General features: G+C 40.3%; 1 protein-coding gene across 2 annotated transcripts in view; it reads left to right on the top strand.

Moving 5' to 3' along the window:
- LOC136846454 (nudC domain-containing protein 3-like) overlaps positions 1-10,285 on the top strand; it is a 386,483-nt gene extending 376,198 nt beyond the window's left edge. The window contains exon 6 of one of the 2 annotated variants that reach the window (XM_067117231.1): positions 6,533-10,285. In XM_067117231.1, coding sequence (XP_066973332.1) covers positions 6,533-6,760 — 228 coding nt within the window. In that variant the 3' untranslated portion in view covers positions 6,761-10,285. The remainder of the gene's footprint in view (positions 1-6,532) is intronic. The other variant, XM_067117232.1, reaches the window with a different exon arrangement.
- Positions 10,286-13,019: the final 2,734 nt, after the last annotated feature.

Raw genomic sequence — 13,019 nt, 5'->3', positions numbered from 1 at the left:
GATAGCCAGAATTTGTTCACATTTTTAGTTGCAATCTGAGTATTGGATCTATTACTGATGCGAACTACAGCAGGCCCATGATATGTTCTAATTGCCATCTGGAAACTCTGGGCTTTGCAAGGAACATTTTGAGGACTTGCCTTATTTTGTTTTGAGTGTGATGGGGAGAGACAACAGGCTGTGAAGAGTATCCCAACACAGTCCCAGCCACTGATAGTTTCTGCTGGGTGTGAGGAGGGATTTTTTCCAATTTATTATAAAACCTTTCGACTGTATCTGTTGACCACTTCTCTTAGTTTTTCAAGCACACTTTTCTTGTGGGCCCCCAGATCAACCAGTCGTCTAGGTAGGCTATTAGTTATATTCCTTCTTGTCTGAGTTCTAAAACAACTAACATTGCTAATTTTGTTAAAAATTTTGGGGGCAATGGATAGCCCAAAGGGCTAAACATTGAACCTGTACATATCTTTCCCTATCAGTTCCCTATAGAAATTGTCCAAGTCCCTTTTCAAATGAATGAACGTACCTGGGCAACGATAGTTATCCGAAACTTTTGGCAAACAATGTGCTTGTTCAATTTTGGTAGGTCGAGGATCACTCTTCATTCAGAGAAATCCTTTTTGGGGACACTGAAGAGACGTGCTTGGTGGCAAATGTATGCATGTTTCTGTATGGCTCCCATTAACAGTGCCTTTCTGCACATAATCATGCAGAGAGGGGTCTGGTTTTTGGAATAACCCCTTTAAAGGAGGGGGAGGATGAGACCGTTTCCACCCAAGCCCGTTTGAAATTAATGCTTGTCCCCAAGGGGAAGGCTTCCATTGTCTGCGCTGTCATTGAAGTCGACCCCTGACCATACAATTCCTATTGGTATCCGCCTCTTCATTTGCCTTTGCCCGTGATAGGCATTCCAGGTGTTGCTTTTCCTTTTCTCCAATAAGAGGGTCTTTGGACCTTGTGAAAAGAATTTCCTTGCTGTTGTTGTTGTTGTCCCTTTGTAGGGAGTTGTCCCTTCTGACCACCTACCTGTCTTTGAAGAAAATTTTTGGGGTGACTGAAGTCTTATAGGGTTTTTGATCATAGCGAACCTTTTTGGGTTGGGTAAAGGGAAGTTTCAGGTTTTTGGTTTCTGGGCCACTCTAGAAAGTCATAGACTACTTCCTATAGGGTTTTGGCCACAACAGCAAAAATTGTTCTGGAATCTTCTGGAAGCCTTTGGTGGCAACTTCCAGCAGGGTGGTAGAGGTTATAATACTAATGAGGTGGATCCTAGCATGAAATTCTGCCCAGGCTGTCCCCTCTGAGATTCTTCTCATAGGGGTCCCAAACTGCTGTGTAGCTATATCTAAAGGGAGCTTTTTCTTTTCAAAAGGGAGTTGTAGCATTGCCCATTCCTTGGTGGAATTTTCCAAAACTGGGATGACTATGGCAAATGGTTTTAATTGTGCCATTGTCTTTCGTTTTTTAGTCACTACAAAATTTGGAAACTCTGCCTTCACATGATTAAAAATTTTGAAAGTGAAGGGACTGAAGGCTGGGGATACTTGGTGAGCAACTTGGGTCTTATTCAAAATGGAAGTAGAGATCCATTTTTCGTTGACCTGGTAAAGGGTGTCTTCTATAGCTTTTAATGCTATAGACACAGGTAAGAGAGCCATTTCTGTTAGTGGTTTCTTCTTGCTGGTGAAGGTGGTACCAGGCACCATTCTGTATTAGGGAATGCTGCCCTGTCTCTAAATTCTACATGTACAACTTCGATCATAGTTTTTCTCTCATTGAGAGCAAATTATCATTGAGGCGTCGCACCAAGGATTATCAGTATCATCAGGGGTGAGTATTGGAGCCCCTATTATGTTTTGATCTGATGTTTTGTATTCTGAACTGACCTTTTGTTGCTTCCAGTTGGAATTCTAACATCAGACCTTGTTGGGGCAGCATTTGTACTGTATCCACTCTCACTTTTAGATTACAGGATGCTGTACTTTTACACTTTGGGGTGTACATGACTGACTTAATTTCCTTAATTTCCTTTTCATGCATTACATTCTGTGGCGAGGACATCTTTGATGTTACTCATAATTTCCTTTCGGAATTGATCAAATGCCACAAATTGTGTATCCCTTTTCAGGGAACTTGCGCAATCTGACAACTTCAACAACTGAACTGTAACTGCCTGTTAACCAAGAGACAGAAGTCCTGGGTAAGTTACTGTACCCCTCCAACAGTGTAGGTGGATCCTAGTATCCCTTTTGGGGGAAAGATCCTCTTCAGCATTGATAGCTGCATGGGGGATAGAATTCCCTCTGGAAGGTTTATCCCATGGCTAGCTGAAATTTGTGTCCCTGATCCTTCTGGGTTCAGCTGGGCTATTTCAGTGGCAAATAAGAATGTCACCCCCATGTAAAGATTCCTCTACTTCCTCCATGGGGTTAACCTGGTAGGTACTAGGGACTGATGGCACTGGGTTTTAGTCCAAACATAGATCTTGATCTGAGAAAGGGTTAAATATCTGCTGCTGGAGTTCTGCCAGAAAGATATAATCTCCCCCTTCCTCACCCCTACTGAACTCTAGGACCCATCGAGACAGCTTAAAACGAGCTGTTTCCTCCTTTAAACTTGCTGCCAGGAGCATGCTACAGATTTTGCACATATCTGGCGGTCAAGCAAATTTTCATTGTTATTTACAAGGACTGTGCTCATGGCTGGTGGTATGGGCCACACCCACTTGCAAAAGGCAAATCAAGCAATTTGCTGTGGAACACTTCAGCTGAGGGTCCTGCATAATGGCAGCCCTTGAGTGATATAAAACAAGTTTTTATTAGAAGCTAGTTAGTATTAATTTAATGAGGGACACATCTGTAGTTCCTCATATAGTTTCCATAGTACAGGTCAACTTGGTTACAAGTGTGTATAGTTGTAATACATTTTATTAAATGAGGGGCGCGCGTAACAAGGTGGCAGCGCCACCGCGGCCGAACTGGTTTTTTTATTGTGAGCGAGCAGCTAAAGTACAGCACTATCCTGTACACACACTTTTGTCCCCTTATGTTACTGGCAAAAGGTTCGAAAATCCATGCAAAACAAAGGGAAATTTCGCCCTTAGCGAAGTTCTCACTGCTACATCATAAGACTCGTCATAAAAGGAGGCAAGCGGCAACCAGTGGAGGTGCGTGGGTGGATGTAGGAGGATGTTTTGTTTTATAATATTTTCATGGAAATTTTACTCAGATATGTTATAATAATAATTTTAGAGCATTATTAGGATAAATATTTTAGGTTGTTTTCACAAAACATGCTTTAATTGCCGTGATGAAAACATTTTCATTGTGTTCATTAACACTTTACAATCTTACATTACCTCACTTTTGTGGTTGTGGCCGCTAAATGACAAAACATACTATAATGATTTTTGCATATGTAATAGGCGAATAAATTTCCTTTAAAATGAGGTATGATTCATAGAAATCGTTTGGCTGGTTTTTCTTTTTATAAGCGTTTTCATAGTTGGCAAACTTTAAATGCGTTTTATCATTTTTAAAAAAACGGCGCTTGGCACCTTATTACACTGCGCCACTCAAATATCTATGTTAACTTAAACCCTCTAAGGTTTAGGGTAGTTTTCACACCTGTATATGGCTGTACAGTATTATCTATATGCTGTTAGTCCTATTGCATTGGCTGTGTTAAATTTTAATTCTGATTGTCATGTTATTCAGATTAACTGCTATGAACAAATTTGTTTAACTAACCCAAGCTAATGTTTTACATGGCTTAGGTTAATGCTTCTAGTGTAATCTATGTTAAGCTAATAATTGAGGATTTCTTAGAGGATTCTTGCTTAACCTATTCTAGGCCACTGCCTATTCTAGGCTTATTTAAAACTAAGGGATTTAAACTATACAGAAAATAACCCTCTTTTTAATCTGGTTTTCTGTTTTATTTGGCCGAGGCTACCATTTCATCTGATATTCAGCCACTGCTCTTTTAGGCTAACACTGTAGTAGAATATTCCCTTAAAAAGGGTTCCTACCTAATCTGATTAGGCTACTGCCTGTTCTAGGTTTACATCAACTTTAAGGATATAGGATACATAAGACCTTACTACAGTGAACCCCCCGTATTCGCGGGGGATGCGTACCGCACCCCCGCAAATAGATAAAATCTGCAAATACTTAAAACCCCTCTAAAAACACTTAGAACTGCCCATTTTGATAGTATAAACACAAGAAAAACCCTGTAAAATTGCTTATACCTGAGTATTTTAATAGTTTTATCACAAAAAGTGCATTTATTCATGAAAATTATATGAAAATACAGTAATTAGTGAATATTTCTCAGTGAAAAATACCGCAAATGGGCGAATTTTCTGCGAATAATGGGTAGATATGTTCCACAGAGAAACCTGCAAATGCGTGAGCCTGCGAATCGTGAGAACGAGAATACAGGGGGTTTACTGTACTATGTAGCCTTACGGATAGGCTACCGAGTCGTAAAACCTAGGTTATTTCATTGAGCCTAGGATACTGTTTATATATAATCCTAGGCATATTTGTACTTTCTTAACCTAGTACATGTATAAGGTTTTGCCTAATCCAGATTATTATAGATCACTCTTGAATGTATAGGCTATATAAAAACAGAAACTTACTAATTTGTAACCGTATAGTTAGACTACTATTTTTGTCTAACCCAGGTTGCTGTTTATTTCTAGTCCCAGGCAATTTGGTCTATTATATAAAACTGTAACTCACTAATGTGTAACCTTATAGCTAGGCTGTCACTTACTTGAATCATTGTATGGCTTAATCCAGATTATTTAATTCACACTTTAGGGTATGGGTTATATAAAACACAATTACCTTAGTATGCAGCCTTAAAGCCAGGCTACCATTTCATCCAGCACAGATTACTATTTCATCTAGTCCTAGCTTACATGGTCTAGGCTAACAATTTATTCCAATAATGGGATGTTTTGTGAAAAGTTATCACTTAATATAAGGTGCTGCCTAGTCCTGGATTATTGAGGTCACGCTTAAGTGAACAGGCTTATATAAAAGGAAAAATTTTTAATATGATGTAGACTTATAGCTAGGCTACCAATTTATTTTGCCCAGATATTGTTCTTATCTGATAGTAGGGGCCTTGGTCTAAGCTAGGCCACTTAATGATATGTAATTGTAGGTTATAGGCTACAGACAACATCCACTATTAATCTAGTCTAAATTATTCTCACTTACTGCCTAGATTATTGTAGATATTGTATGGTCTGAAAGGATTTTCTATATTAATGATAAGTTGTGGAACATTTCTTTAGTTGAAACACGGAGAATGATAAATTCTTTAAAACAATTTGCGCTTTAGAAACTAGCAATAAACAATGAGTAAGCGTCGACCATGTGATGGCAAGAAACGCCAGGTTCTGGCATTCACACACAAATTAATTATCAATTCCAAAAGTTTAAAACTAAAACTTGAACTTAAACTTAATATTAAGCACTTATCTTGCTGTTTTTTTATGTTTCCATGATCCTCGTTAATGAAATTGGAGAGAAAAGTTAAATTTTTGTGCTGCGCTGTTAATGATAAACATAACTGTGTTGACCAACAAAGAGTAATGCTTCTTGGTCTCCACTCGGGTCTGTTGTTGACACTAAGGCAGACTGCGCTTGCACATTAATCACTTTTTCTTCTAAGCAGGTTTTGATGATGGAAGAACCTGGGTACATAGCCTCGCCGTAAAGATTCGAGTCCATTACATACTCCATCAAATGTTACAGTGTTTATCACTACAACACAATAACTGGCCATGAGACCAGCTATCAGAGAATTCTTTGACATTAGTTTGGTCACTGTGGAGCTCTGGGAGACCATGGAAGGGTAACTCTGTGAGGACGAAACAAGCGACTATGGTATAAAAAAAAACTTGTTTTCATATCTAAAAGGAAATAGTTGATGTAGTTAAACTAAGAAAGTTGCTCATATTAAGCCTGGACAGCTACTGAAACAGAAGATACTTTAAAGAAACAAACACTAATTTATAGAGAATGGTGTTAAGCTGGGAATCCAGGCACAAGATCATGAGTAAACTTTTGTTATTATTCAAAGTGACTTGGGCCTTTACATTTTTTATGTAGTTAGTTAATAGAAGTTATACTCGTGTCATGAATCTAAATCTAATTCCATTGTTCTCAGAACTGACTAGTTGAGTAACAGTTGTAGATTCCTGTGCATTTTTTCCCTTTTCTTTCTCACTGAACATCTTTTCATAGTTTTAGGGAACTAAGGGAGTTACTTCAAGTGTCTGAATATAGAGAACATGACAAATTTTGTTTGCATGTGCATAGGTTTTTGTATTGTATGTGTGTACTAATTAAGTGATACTGCCATATTTAAATTTATACTGCATATTGATATATATGGTGACAAAAATTCAGATAGTAATTTTTCTGATAGTTGTAAACTCAGTGGTGAAATTTGTAAGGCTTTTCATGAGTTAAAGATAGTTTTCTGTACAAAATCATTATCTTTACAGATCAGTTTAGAGAAAAAAGAGGAACGTTGGTGGGACAGATTATTATCAGGGGAAGATCCTATAGATATGCAGAAAATTGATGCTGAAAGGGACTTCAGCACACTGCCTGCTGAAGAACAAGAAAAAATTCGTGAATTGGTTTGGAATAAACAGCAACTGGAACAAGGCAAACCAACCTCTGACAGATTGGTAAGCATCATATATCTTTTGGTTGGAAATGAGCAGTAATGTTATCAATGTATGTGCACATAGAAAAAGATTGCAAGCATGTAAAAATGGAATAATAGTCCGACAAGTGTGCTGCTTCTTATTTGTGAACTATGACGACCTCCATGATATTATTTGTTATGACTTGTAACGAGGAAGTAGTTTTTAATTCAGTTTGTCTGTTTGCTTGTCTGTCTATTTATCAGCAAGGTAACATGAAAAATGGAGTAAACTTTTTCAAATGGTTTTGCACAGATGGGCCCTAGGATTAGCAACAAGTAATTACGTATGTGCATCACTAAGTAATAGATACGAAGTACTAAGCTCGATGCAAGAACCCCAGCCTGAATTTAAACAAATTGACAAGAAAGGTAAACAAAATGACACCAGTAAATCTACAGATAATAAACCAAACCTGTCAAGACCAGTCCTTTCCAAATCATCTCGTGATAATACTCATAAACAAAAGAGAGTAAATGAGAAGGGTCCATCCAAAGGGCTTTCCACCAAACCCAAAAAATAGTTTTCACATCAGTACTACATTGGAACTGTAGAGGTCTTAGGGCTTGAAGTGAAGAGCTGAAGGTACTGCTCCATGACCATAGCCCAGGTATTGTGTGTCTCCAGGAAACTAAGCTTGGAAGCACACAACATAATCCTGGGTTAAATTACAGCATATTTAATTCTCCACCACCAGTTGGAGATAGAGCTGAGGGAGGTGCAGCAGTTATTGCGCATAAGTCGTTGCAACACTCCTTGCTATCAATTAAATACTCATCTCGAAGCTTTAGCAGTAACTTTCATTTTAAACAAGCAAATTACAGTTTGCTCCATCTATCTTACTCCTGATTTGTTTTTCACTTGTAATGATATTAATTTACTGATCAATCAGCTTCCTACTCCTTTCCTCCTCCTTGGTGATTTTAATGCTTGCAACCCCATGTGGGGTGGGAACACGACAGATGCCGAGGGTAGGATGTTGGAGGGTGTTATGGGTGGTCATAATGTCACTATACTCAATAATGGAGCCATGACTTACCATAACATCTACTCAAATACTTATTTGGGTATTGATCTGAGCTTTTGCTCCTCTAGTGTTCACATTGATTATGAATGGTCAGTAAATGAATAGGAATTAAACTAACAGAGCATGGATTGAAAGTTTAAGAGAGGATACTGGATGAGAGATTAAGAGAAATTATAAAGATTGGGAAACAGCAGTATGGATTCATGAGAGGAAGAGGGATGGTGGATGCCATCTTCATAGTAAGACAGATACAGGAAAAGAGACTAAAGGGAAACCAGGAGCTTTATTGTGCATTTATAGACCTGGAGAAAGCATACTATAGAATCCCAAGAGAAGTGATGTTTTGGTGTTTGAGGAAGAGGAAAATCCCAGAAAAGTTGGTTAGTCTGGTCGAGTTGATATATCAGAGAACGGGCACAAAAGTAATAACAGCAGTTGGGAGAAAAGAAAACTTTGAAGTTAGTGTTGGATTACACCAGGGGTCAGCATTAAGCCCATTTTTGTTTGTACTGGTCATGGATGTGTTAAGTGAAGAGATCAGGAATGAAGTGCTGTGGGAGTTGTACGCTGATGATCTGGTGATTACTGCTGAAGATGAGGAGGACCTACAGAGAAGGTTTGGAGAGTGGCAGGAGTCTTTAGAGAGGGGTGGCTTAAGGGTGAATGTGAACAAAACAGAGGTTTTAGTGAGCAGTAGGGAAGATAGAGACAGAATAGTAATACAAGAAAGAAGAGGCTCAATTATAAAACAGGTGGAAAAGTTTAAATACTTAGGATCAACTTTAAGCCAAGAGGGAGGATGTGAGGCTGAAGTGGACAGTAGGATAAAAGGGGCATGGGGGAAGTGGAGAAATGTAGCTAGAGTTGTATGTGATAAGAAAATGCCTATCAAGCTAAAAGTCAAGATCTAAAGCACAGTGATAAGACCAGTGTTAATGTATGGATCAGAAACATGGGCTCTAAGAAGAAGAGAGGAAGTAAAGCTTGAAAGAACAGAGATGAGAATGCTGAGATGGATTATGGGAATATCGCTGCTTGAGAGATTGGAAAAAGGATGAAATAAGAAGAAGAGCAGGCTTAGCAAAGATAACAGAGGTGATAAGAGAGTCACAATTGAGATGGTATGGGCATGTGTTAAGGATGGATGATGAGGAGGGAGTGAAGAGGGCTTGGGAAGAATCTGTTAGAGGAAGAAGATCGAGAGGGAGACAGAGAATTAGATGGCGAGATAGAGTGAAGGAAGATATGGAGAGAAGAGGTTTGGTGGAGGATGATGCCTTTGATAGAAGGCGGTGGAGAATGTGCATCAGGCAACCGACCCCTGAACGTAGTGATAACGGTGGGAAAAAAGAAGAGTAAACGAATATCCAAATGGGAGTGACCACTTCCCAATTCATATAAAATCAGTTAAGAATCAGCCATCTGAGTCACCTCCCAAATGGAAGGTAGATGAAGTAGATTGGAAGAAATTTAGTGAGTCTGTTCTCATGGACAAAAATGTAAAATCATTTCCACCCATCTCTTAGACATAATTATTTTAAAGACACTGTGGAGGGATGAATGAGTTTTTGTGTAGCATTTCCCAACGTTCTGAGAGAGAGAGAGAGAGAGAGAGAGAGAGAGAGAGAGAGAGAGAGAGAGAGAGAGTGTCTGTCTGTGCAAATGTCGAGGGAGTTTTTTTTTTCGGTTTTGAGTGAGTCTTGAGCTGAGTTCTGTGCAAGGCAGACATTGATGGTGGATTATTGTATGTTTCGTGAGTCGTGTGTTTTCTGTTGGATGTCATTATTGTCTGTGCATGTGTCTCTTTCTTTTTGCTCGTTTTTTTTTGGTTGAAAGTCTGTTTTTCGGTTTTGTTTGTGTAATTTTGTCTACTGTGTTGGCGACCGTGGACACCTTCATCCATCTCCCAGCAACCGAGGATCATAGTGAGTATTGTATGTGGTTATATGTTCTGTGTATCTGTGTTGTGTATTGTTTTTGTGTTTTTTTAAATTCCGCCACATTATATTTGGCGCCCAACGTGGGGCAGCTGATGTTGCAGCTGCAATTAAGATTGGTGGCTGGTAGTGTGACTGGAGGAAAGGATGGAAGAGGAACTGGTGAGGTTGAGAGAGGAGTTGCTGCTGGCAAGAGAGGAGAATGGGAGGCTGAGGGGTGAGAATGAGGAGTTGAGGAGTCAGTTGGAGGAGATGAGGGGAATGCTAAGGAGTGCAAAAGAAATGAAAGGGGAGATGAAAGAGTCAGAAGAGAGAATGGAAGAGAGGGTGGATAAAAAGTTGGAGGGAACGATGAAAAGTGTGGAAGAAATGGTGAAAGGTATGTTCAAGGGTGTTTTTGGAGAAGGGACTGTTGGAGGCAGGTCCTCTGGAACACGTGAAGGGGCAAGAGAGAAAGAAAAGGAGGAAGAAGTGAATGGAAGCGTGAGTGATGAAAGTGATGTGGGAATAGGAAGTAAGAAACGAGAGAATGAGAGGCAGGGTAAGGAAAAGGGGAATGAAAAGCAAGGGAAGGAACAGAGGGAAAGTAAGGATAAGTCAGGGGAAGAAAAAGGGAAGAAGGGAAAAGGAAAGGAAACTGGTAAGAAGGGCAAGGAAGTGGGAAAGGCAGGAAAGAAGGGAGAGGGTGAAGATAGTAGTGATAGTGAGGTGGATGGAGGTGAATGGATAAAAGTGGATAAAAAGAGGAAGAAGAAGAGTGTAATGAGTAAGATGAATGTAAGTGCGGAAGTGGACTCTTTGTATTCGGAAGAGGGTATGAAAGGACAGAGTGAAAGTAGCGAAAGTGAGACTGGAAGTGAGAAAGAAGTGAGAAAGGCTATGTATGTGAGGGAGGTACCCCGGTGTGAAAGGTATGATGAGTATGGAAGGAGGGATGTGCATGATTTCTTTAGGGAGTATGAAAGGTTTTGTCAGGATAAGTATGGGGAGAGTAAGAGAGTGTGGGCACGAGAATTAGGAGAATGTTTGACTGGGTTTTTGCTTGATATGTATAGGGTTATTATGAGTGTGGGAGATGTTGAGTATGACAAGGTGAAAGCTAGACTAGTTGAGCAAGCGAGGCGTATGAAAGCGAGTGTTAAGTATAAGAGGAAGAATGAATTTGATGAGGCAAGAATGAAAGCTGGGGAAACCTTGTCACTGTATGCTTGTAGGCTGGAGACGTTGGCAAGGAAGAAGTTTGGGGATGATGGGATAGATGAATGTGAGGAGTTAATACGGAAGTTGTTAGGGACAGTGCCAGATGGAGTTAGAGAATTTGTGAACTTGAAGCGGAAGGAGAAGAAAAGATGGACGAGTGAAAGGTTGACTTGGGGAGAAATTTTGGAAATTGTAGAAGATTATGAGCTTGACAGGGTTATAAAAGAGAGCAGAAGTGTGAGTGTAAGGGCTGGGGTAGATGAGAGAGTGCCAGAGTTTGGAAGCTTTAGGGTTGCAGTGTTGAGGGGCCCAATGAGAATGGCCGATAGTGTAATAGATAGGAGTGTAAGAGCAAGTAATGTGGAGGTGCCAGTGAGGATGAATGGTGGGTTTGTAAGGGAACAACGGGTTGGACGGGTTAGGGATAGTAGTGTACAAAGGGGAAGGTCGATGAGTGGAAGTCTAGCGAAGTGTTTTAGATGTGGAAAGGAAGGACATACAAAGAATGAGTGTAGGTGGGCTCTAGGAGCGTGTTTCGGGTGTGGGCAATCGGGACATTTGGTAAGTGAGTGTACGAAAGATAGGGTGGTTAAATGCTACAGGTGCGGACAGGTGGGTCATATTGTTAATGGTTGTAGGGGTACCCGAGTGAATGTAATATGTGGCAACTGTGGTAAGAATGGGCATTATGCAAGAATGTGTTCAGAACCGAGAGCGAAGTGTGTTGAATGTGGAATGGAAGGGCATGTATCAAGTGTATGTAGACGAAAGAGGGTGACTATGACAGCGAATTCGGGAAACTGAGTGTGAAGGGGGTTCAAATGGGTGGATCCTCTAGGATGCAAGCGGTGCGTGTGATGCATGTACGTGAGGGGTTGTTGCATGAGGGGGGGCTTTGCTGGAAAGACTGACAAGTGCATGAGTGTGCAAGTGTGTTGTAAGGGAGTAAGATTGATTGCGTTAGTAGATACCGGGTGTAGTATGAATGTCATATTTAAGAATGGATGTGAGAAATTGAGGAATACGTGTGAAATTAGGAATTGTCAGGGGGAAGTAAGAGGGATTGGAAATTTAGGGGTAGCAGTGGTTGGAAGAGTGTGTGAACAGTTAGAAATTGGGGGTGTAATGATGGATGAAAGTGATTTTTGTGTGATTGAGAGTACGAATGATAAATACGATATTTTATTGGGATGTGAGTTTTTGAAAAAATGCAGGATGGTGGTCCGTCCTAGTATGAATGTAATTGAATTACGTATGAAAGGGGATGTGCTTGGGGATTTGTATTTGGGGAAGGATGGTAGGGTTGAACAAAAATTGTGGAAGAGAGTGCCTGTAATTGCGACAGAGAGGGTAAAAGTGCCACATGAGATTGGAGAAGTTGTGAGTGTGAAAGTGGCATGGCCGGATAGCCTCGGGATAGCCAACAATGATAGTTGTGAGTATGTAGTTGAGGGTATAGACGTAAATAAATTAGTCAGGGCAAATGTGTGTGTATATGATGGGGTTTTGAACATGGGAGATCCGAGGGTATATATAACGTCATTGCCGAGTGTCAGGAAGAAGCGAGTCCGAGGAATATGCGAGGGAGATTGCGTGGGAATATTACGTACATTGGTGAATGTGGATGATGAGAGGTACGTGAAGGTACGGCAGGTGATGACAGGTGATTTGAAAGGAGTTAATGATTGGACGTATGAGGAGTTGAAAGAAAGAGTAAAGGTAGATGAAAATGTAAGTGATAACGTAAGAGAACGATTGAAGAGAATGTTGTGGGATAGGCAGGGGGCGTTGAGTCGTGGAGACGAGGATTTTGGGGGATCAAAGCTTCCAGAATTTAAAATAGTTCTGGAAGACGACACCCCCATATATCAGCGTCCCCGACATTTTTCTCCGTCTATCAATCGTGAGATAGAGGAGCAGTGTGAGGAGCTTGAGAGGGTGGGAGTGATTGAAATGAGTACGAGCGCCTGGAATAGCCCCATTGTACCGGTACGTAAGCCAGATGGAAGTCTGCGAATGTGCATGGATTATCGGAAGGTGAATGAAGTAACTGTGAAAGAGCGATTCCCGATGAATGTGGTGTCTGATTGTGTGTACAAGATGAATGGAATGAAAG

The sequence above is a fragment of the Macrobrachium rosenbergii genome, chromosome 15 (genome assembly GCF_040412425.1).
Source record: "Macrobrachium rosenbergii isolate ZJJX-2024 chromosome 15, ASM4041242v1, whole genome shotgun sequence".
Taxonomy (NCBI): domain Eukaryota; kingdom Metazoa; phylum Arthropoda; class Malacostraca; order Decapoda; family Palaemonidae; genus Macrobrachium; species Macrobrachium rosenbergii.
The sequence above is the reverse complement of the archived record's forward strand: the minus strand, read 5'-3'. Positions and strand labels throughout refer to the sequence as shown.